This window comes from Fukomys damarensis, unplaced genomic scaffold (genome assembly GCF_012274545.1).
Source record: "Fukomys damarensis isolate Sample0158 unplaced genomic scaffold, DMR_v1.0_HiC HiC_scaffold_3, whole genome shotgun sequence".
NCBI lineage: Eukaryota > Metazoa > Chordata > Mammalia > Rodentia > Bathyergidae > Fukomys > Fukomys damarensis.
In genome coordinates, this window is record NW_022900915.1 from 24,900 (window position 1) to 32,972 (window position 8,073).

The 8,073-nt window shown below is 32.4% G+C and overlaps 1 protein-coding gene across 1 annotated transcript in view; it reads left to right on the top strand.

Moving 5' to 3' along the window:
• Positions 1 to 8,073, top strand: part of Srfbp1 (serum response factor binding protein 1) — a 40,669-nt gene that overhangs the window by 1,795 nt on the left and 30,801 nt on the right. The window contains exon 2 of the mRNA XM_010627263.3: positions 7,152 to 7,240. Within this exon, the coding sequence (XP_010625565.1) occupies positions 7,152 to 7,240 (89 nt within the window). The remainder of the gene's footprint in view (positions 1 to 7,151; positions 7,241 to 8,073) is intronic.

The window sequence follows — 8,073 nt, forward strand, 5'->3', positions numbered from 1 at the left end:
TTTGTACCGGGGATTGAACTCGGGTTCTTGCACTTGCAAGGCAGGCCACCGAACCGCTGAGCTAAATCCCCAGTCCTTAATTATATTTTAAATATAGTTGTTTCTTTAAAAGTTATATGGTAGTCTAATTTTATATTAAATTTCCCAGAAAATTTTTTGTGATTTTCCTGTGTCTTCTAGTCTTAATAATTGTGAAAGACCATTTCATGTCTTCTTTTTTTTTTTTTTTTTTTTTTCTTTTTTGTATGTGGGATCACACTCTGGTCCTTGTGCTTGTGAGGCAGGTGGCAGCACCACTGAGCTACATCCCCAGCTTAGTAGTTCTATTTGTATGGAAAAATTTTTCCAAGGATAGAGACTAATTTATAAAATACGTCCTAACTCTGGTTTGTGAAAATATGTTTATTCTTATGAACTAAAATATTTCCTTCACTTTTAAAAAAGAAACCATCTTTTTACTTCATCTTATGATTATTGAGTGCTTTATCTTCCTCAGAATTTTCTGTGAATTTTAAGTAAAAAAAATTTAACTTTTGTTACAGTAACTTTGCAAACTTCTGTCATAGTCCTTGTCTGCGGTAATAAGTAAGTAAATACTGGGAAAATAAAAATATGCTTAGCACAACTTGCATCATCAATATTCATATGAAAGAGGAAAATTTGAGTATTGATTTTTTTTCTTCCTCCTTTTGCATTAAAGGTACAGAAAGAAGAATGCACAGTGAAAATAACAGTGTTCTAACATTTAGTGGATATATTGTAGTCATGTTTCTTTGGCTGCAGTGATACGCAAAATTTGAATTACAGGATACAGTGATTTGATGAAGTACTTTGATACTATAAAAGGGTCGTGCGTCTTTGTAGAAAACTAGCATATTATTTTTTAATACAAGATAACCATGAGCCTATTAAATTACCTATCATTTCTTAAAAAGAGTACATTAGTCCTCCCTTATTCTTGGTTTTACTTTCTGTCATTTCAGATAACTGAGGTCAAGTGCAATTCTGAAAATATTAAATGAAAATTTCAGAAATAAACGATTCATGAAATTTTAACTTGACCACCATTCTGAGCATAACAATATGTAGCCCAGGTTGGGAATTATCCCGTAGGACTGGATATCTACATCTTACATTCTGTCACCCATTAGTCCTGTAACCCTTTGGGTTGACTGTTACCAGAATCACAGTGCTTGTGTTCAAGTAACCCCCATTTAATAATGGCCATAAGTGCAAACTTTTATAATATTATGTGGTTATAATTATTCTATTTTGTTATTTATTTTGTCAATCTTTGTGTCTCATTTTTAAATCAATATAAATAAAAATTTATCATAGGCAGACATATGTAAAAAAATACAATACAATACAGGGTTTGGTGCCTTCTATAGTTTCAGACATCCACTACTAGTCTTGGAATATATATTGCTTGAGAAAGGGAGTACTGTGGCAAAGGTAGAAACAAGAGCACCAAGGAACAAAATGATTTTCCTTCATGTATTGTAAAAGGTAAAGATGTCAAGAACCGTGTGTTTATGAAATTACAAAGCTCATTCCTAATTGGCTGCAGTTTTTTTTTTTTGATAATTTATTCCAAAATAATAAATGAGAATTCCACTCACAAGAAAAGCCATTTTGTCTTTGTTCAAACTGTTCTGGTAAGTTTGCTAGGTGGCAGCATATGCTCAATAATAGTTAAGTTAGGTAATTACTAAGCATTCTACATGTTTTAAATTTTTGCTCACGAGAAATAAGATTTGTAATTCAGCCATAAGTTATCTAAATGACTAAATTAGGATCCTTTTTATAAAGCTATTTTGTTGACTGTGAAATACTTCAAACACATGGAAAGTAATATAACAAATGTGCTTGTAATCTACTTCCTATGTTTAGCAGTTACCAATGTTTTATCATATTTTTATTCCAGTCACCTTTCTTTCCACCTCGGGATTTGTTATTATATTCTGGTGTGTTTTCTCATCAGTAGGTTTCATAATTTTGGAACATATGTGTCTACACCTGTAGCACAATATTTTGTGTATTTTAAAATTTTGAGTGTGGTATTATATTGTTTAATCTAATATACATAGTATTTTGTAACTTTTTCATCAAACATTTTAGGATTTATCCATGGCAATACATGCAGATCTCCTGGATTTATTTATTTATTTAAAATTCTACATTCTCCACTTATGTAAAGTACTACATTTTATATGCTTTATATACAATAAGAAATTATTTGCATAATTTATTGTTGGGTGTATATCTTCTAAATAGATTCCTAGAAGTAGGATTTTTGCTGAGTGTTGCCAGATTTTCCTCCTGAAAGAGTACACAATTTGCATTTCTGCCAGCAAGTAAACACTGAGGGTGCTTTTTTCCTCACAATTGTAGGATCAGAGCATATTGTCATATTTTTTATTGTCATATAGGTCTGTGGTGGTGAACCTAAGGCACATGCCATAGCAGGCTGTTTGTGTTGTTGAAAGCTTTAAAAGTTTTGCCATCACTGTTAAAATTGAATGAATAATCAGAATTTCTAATATATTCCGAGAGACACATGTATACACAGATTTTCCTGATGGCCATGAGTTTTTGTTACAGGTTAACCCAAGTACATATTGAAGTCAATGTATCACCAACAGCTTGTTAATCGACTGGCTAGCAGCTAACCAGGCAAGAGTCAGTTCAGAGGACTTAATTTTGTGTGTGGTTCAGAGTCAGTTGTCAGCTTTGTATATCAGAAATTTGCTGTGATTATCACCCAGAATAGCTCATTCTCTCAAAAGCATATTTCCATTAACATAAACTTATAATCATATTGTAAAACACATTGTTTTCCTGTGTGCTGATCATCATCAGCTGCTCTGAAATTGGATTTCGCGCATGACTCATTGTTGGGCTATGATGCATTGTTCCACAGAATTTAGTTTTCTTAGGATAGATTAGATTTTTCAAATCTTAGAGCTAGAGAACTCTTTCTTAGGAATTTGTCCGAGTTGGATACTGCCTGCTTTTGCTTATTTGTAATTTTCATTCCTGTGTCTGAGTTGACTCTTTTTAATCTGTTCATGTGATCATTTTCTGGCAGGTGTGTTATTAGGTTTTCCCTTTATTTGTGATCATGCTTTGGTATTGTTTAACCCAGAAATAATCCAGGTTTCCCTGACTGTATTCAGAGTTTACCAGGTTATCTCTGTGCGTAGACTGTTGACATCTTCCTCTCAGCACCTACAGTCTTTGGTATAGTTTTGAGTTTTTCTCTTTTGATCTCATAAAATGCATCCCTTTCCTGTTTGGAATCCCTCAATTAAGTTTATCGGTCTTAGTTATGATCATGTAAAGATTTTTCCTTTAATTTCTGTTTTCAAACTATTTCTTTCCACTTTTCTTTCATTTTGTTCCTTCTCTGTCAGTTATTATGCCTGTTTTCTCCTTGCTCGTTTTATTTCTCTTTTCTTCCCAAATAATATTTTACTCTTTCGGTAGTTCTAACGATGATAGTTATGATTGGTTGGGAAATGTGCCAAAGTGTATTGATTCTACACTGCCTTAGCCTTCTGGTAATATTGCGTATTTGGGACCTGTCTGTTGCCTTCTGGGTTATCTGTCAACCAACTTCATAATTCCTGGGCGACAAATGAGTCACAACATTTAAACTCTAACTAAAAAGTTACTAGTCATCAGTTTTGGGGAAAAAAAAAAAACTGAAGGGAGCAGTTCTGAGAAAAAAATGTTCGGTTCCACTTTTAGGTGAAGTGAATGTACTTCTTCATACACTAAATTTTTCAAAATTTTCTACTGCATCTATACAAATGCTGAGAAAGTTAAACTAGAAAAGCATTTCTTGGTATTGTATAAAACTAAGTTTATGAAGGATTCTTTTAGCATTTAGAATTTTCTTATGCAGTTATGGCAAACACAATACTTCTGATACTGAAAATTTAGAATTGGAACCTAATCTTTTCTGTACTTAGAATGTAACCAAGGACTCACTCTGCCTAGTGCAGTTTATCAGTTTTGTTTTTAGTAGTTAGAAATGGTATATTGTAATCTATTGCACCTGCAAAGTTCAACAGTTAGAAACACATTACCCTATTTTAATGCATAATCTAACACTTATTTATGCTGTGAATTAACTTATAAGTGTATTTTTTTTCTTCATTGAATTTATTGGTACATTTTAGGTATACAGTACAGTTACATTCATTATTGGGATCTTCTACCTTTACATGACAGATCTTGGTTCTCATTTTTCCCCTTGTCCCTGCCCTCCCTTCACCCCCTCTTCTCCTCCCCATTTACAAACATTTTATTTCCATTTTTTCTTTTTCTTCTATTTTTTTTTTCCTTTTCCTTATTACCTTTCCCCTACCCTCCTACTTTCCCTACACCTTTAACCCTTTTCTTCCTATTTCACATTGTCAATTATTTCATTAGGATCTTATTTACTATTATAGTTTATTCACACCAGAGAAACTATTTGGTATTTACACATGTGTAACTTATTTATTTCACTTGGGAGTGTATTCTCAGTATGTATCCAGTTTCCTATGAATGAATCTAATTTGTAGGAAACTGGAACCTTGAATCCATAGTTAAGTGTAATAAATCAGACAAGCATTAAGTATTGTATGGTTTCTCATATATGAGAAATTAAAAGTATAAACAAAATGAAAGATAATAGGAAATAGGGAGCTAGATCTTTTGCAAAAGGGGTGGAAACCAAAAGTTGGAGGGCAGGGGAAGAGAAGGAGATTGAAAAAAAGAATTAAGATATGTAATGTACATGTACCAACTCCCCACAAAAAATCTAATCATTGTATATTAAATATATACTAATAAAAAATTTAAAACTGAAAAAAAGAAAATGACAGTGTTAGCCATAGTCAGGATCAATGAATGTTAAGCTAACAGAAAGATTGAACTTACCTATACAAGGGAAGGTTAAATGTAAAGGTTTTGTAATAAATGAGCATAATGAGAACAGTGCCATTCTAAAAGAAAGAAGACTACTGAGGAGAATTAAAGATGTGACATTATATCTCTCTGTTAGAAAGTTTTAGTCTGGGTACATTGTGGATAATTGGGGAGGGGCAAGAATGGGTATATAGAAACCAGTTGACAGTATCTAAACTAAAAATACTGAAAAGGCATATTGTACAATTTGAAAGACAGGAGATAAAATTAACAAGACAGTGAGGGATTTAAGGAAAACCTGTAACCCTAATTTTATTATTAATTTCAAATTTCTAAAATATGAAACAAAAAACAAAAAGATACAGAATAAACAACATGAGTTCAAGTGTAAATTTGTGATGATTTTTTTTTTACTTTCTGTGTACGTGTGTATGTGTATATATTTGCAATCCAGAATGGTAACCTTTGTTTTGGGAGATTGATATATGTATATAACGTATCTTGATCATTTTCCATCCCTTTATACCTGTCATGCTTTCCCTCCTCTTGCTCTCCTTACCTATCTCTAAAAACTGCCTTGAGGTAATTTTGAGCATACTCAAGAAATATCAAGCAACCACTTTCACATTTATGCCTGGAGTTACGTGGAGAAATTTGAGTTAAAGGTAAAAAAAAAAAATTGAGTCATCTTTGTTTAGGTGGTCGGTTAAACCAAAATGTACACATAAGATCACTGAAGATTAAAAAGTATATTGTGAGGCGGGGGATTTAGTTCAATGGCACCATGCCTGCCTTGCAGTACAAGGTCCCAAGTCTCTGGTACCAGTATACACACACACACACACACACACACACACACACACACACACACATTGTTGAAATATTATATATTATGTATATATATATATCATTGTGACTACACTGTAGAACATTTGTGTTAATGGTTTTAGAAGTGGAATAGTTTGATGACATCGAAATGAATAAATGAGTAACTGACTTTTAAGTCATTTGAAAAGAAAAAAGTCGAAAAGTAAGGACATAATATCAGGCACATTATTCAGATGAACATTTAAGCCACCTAAAATGATGGAAAGACAAGATGAAAAAATTTCAAGTTGGTTGATAATATCTTCGGTGAAAAGGAGTTGGCCAGGGATGGGGATAGCATTAATGGAAGAGTAAGAGAAGGTGTTACGGCCAAATTCAGAAGCCCTGAAGAGACAGAATTATGTTGATACTGTCATTGTGGCAAAAAGAATTTGAGGGATTGTGTGCCAAGAGCAGTGTTTCAATACTATGTTGCAAGGCTTGTGACAACTCTTAAGAGCTTACAGTCTACTGAAAAAGACATTAACAGTTTGTATGATGACATAGATGCTTAAAAATAGAACCTACAAAATATAGTGAGGAACCTAGGGATGGAGTCGCCATTTATAAATGAAGAAACATTGATAATTTCACGGGAAAAACTGTGTGGCACCTGAGTTTTATGTACTTCTTAAGATCCAAAAGGGGGAAAGGACATTCCAGGTGGAATTATACGATGTATTACTCCGAGCTATGATAGATAAACCATTAACTCGGTACATTGTACTCTATCTCTCTATATATATCTATATGGCTCTTTGTGGTTAGAATTGTTTCATGTCTTCTCCTGTCCTTCAGGTTTTTGTTCTTAAGAGTAACTGTTCTCCAATGGGATGATACAAAGGTTGTATCTATGTAGGCATGTGCTCATGCATTCATAATACGCATTTGTTTGTGGAGTTTCTTTTAAAATTATGCTTAAAATAATTTATTACTAATAGTAATCAAGGAGTGCTTTATAAGTAAATAAAATGAAGTCACTTTTATCCATTTGCTTTTGTTAATTCATATGTTTAATAATTCCTGTCATATGTGATCTCAGGGAGCTTATAGTTTATGTTATGTTCTGAGCCCCACAAATTAATACTAAAATACTAATTGTTAAGAATGTCATGGCTTATTTTTTACCAAAAATGTTTCTAAAAAAAATCATAACTTGTTCTTTTAAGCTCTCAGACACATTTTTAGATTGTTGATTTATTCCTTTACTGTTTATGGAAGAACTTTGATTTCCTCAAACTAGGAATGTGGTAGATAAACAAAAATTTGGTTAAAGTAGTAGACCAAGTATATAATGTCAAAACTCAAAGTTAATTGTGTTTGATTTTGAGTTGTGTCTTTAATTTTGGCTTTCTTCCCTAAAGGTTGTGAAGATGAGAAAAGAAGTAAAGAGAATACGAGTTTTGGTCATCAGAAAACTTGTCAGGAGTGTCAGCAGGCTGAAATCAAAAAAGTCAGTTGCTTAAAGTAATCATCCTGTGACTAATAAAATGTCAAGAAATGTTTTTACTTAAAAATATTCAAAATTTGAGGGTGGGATGTAAAGAAATAATTGTCTTGTTTAGTACTTTGTTATATACATAGAGATGATGTGAGGGATACAGAATGTGCTGTGTCAGCATGTCCTTATATGGTGTGGACTGTCTTTGCCTAAGACACAAGATGAATACTCCTATTTTTTTTAACTCTATTTAGATTTTTCAGAATACGTTAAGATGATAACAACAATTTTAAGTCAAGTAATACCTTGAGTCAGTTGTGAGGATTTTGTATAATTTTTTCTTGATTACTAAGTTATTTTAAACCTTTGCTGCCCAGTTTATTGTATACCATGGCATTTTTAAAAGAGTATTTTATATTTTCAGCATTAACAGTGTAAGTAAAAAAGTACTTAAAATTCTTGTGATTTAAGCCTGAATATTTACAAAGCCTTACATGTGTTTGTTTCTGGTTAATTTGCTTTTCTAATAAATATTCGAGAAATCGCTCTCTTCCCTAATCAGATATTTAATGCTGTAATTCAAGAGAACAAGTTTTCATTTAATAAACTTACATGCAATCCTTATAGATTTTGAAGCATATATTAATATATATTATATATTATATATTCCAGTGCATGCTTCTGAGATCCTTTTGATGATTACACGAAGAATGGATTGCAAGGAGTAATGAGTAAATGTCAAGATTTGAAATAATAAACTCTTTCACTGCCTTAGGATATGAATGATCGCTGGACCAAGTGCTACAATAGTGGAACAGAACAGAGAAGAAATCACCATGTTTTCA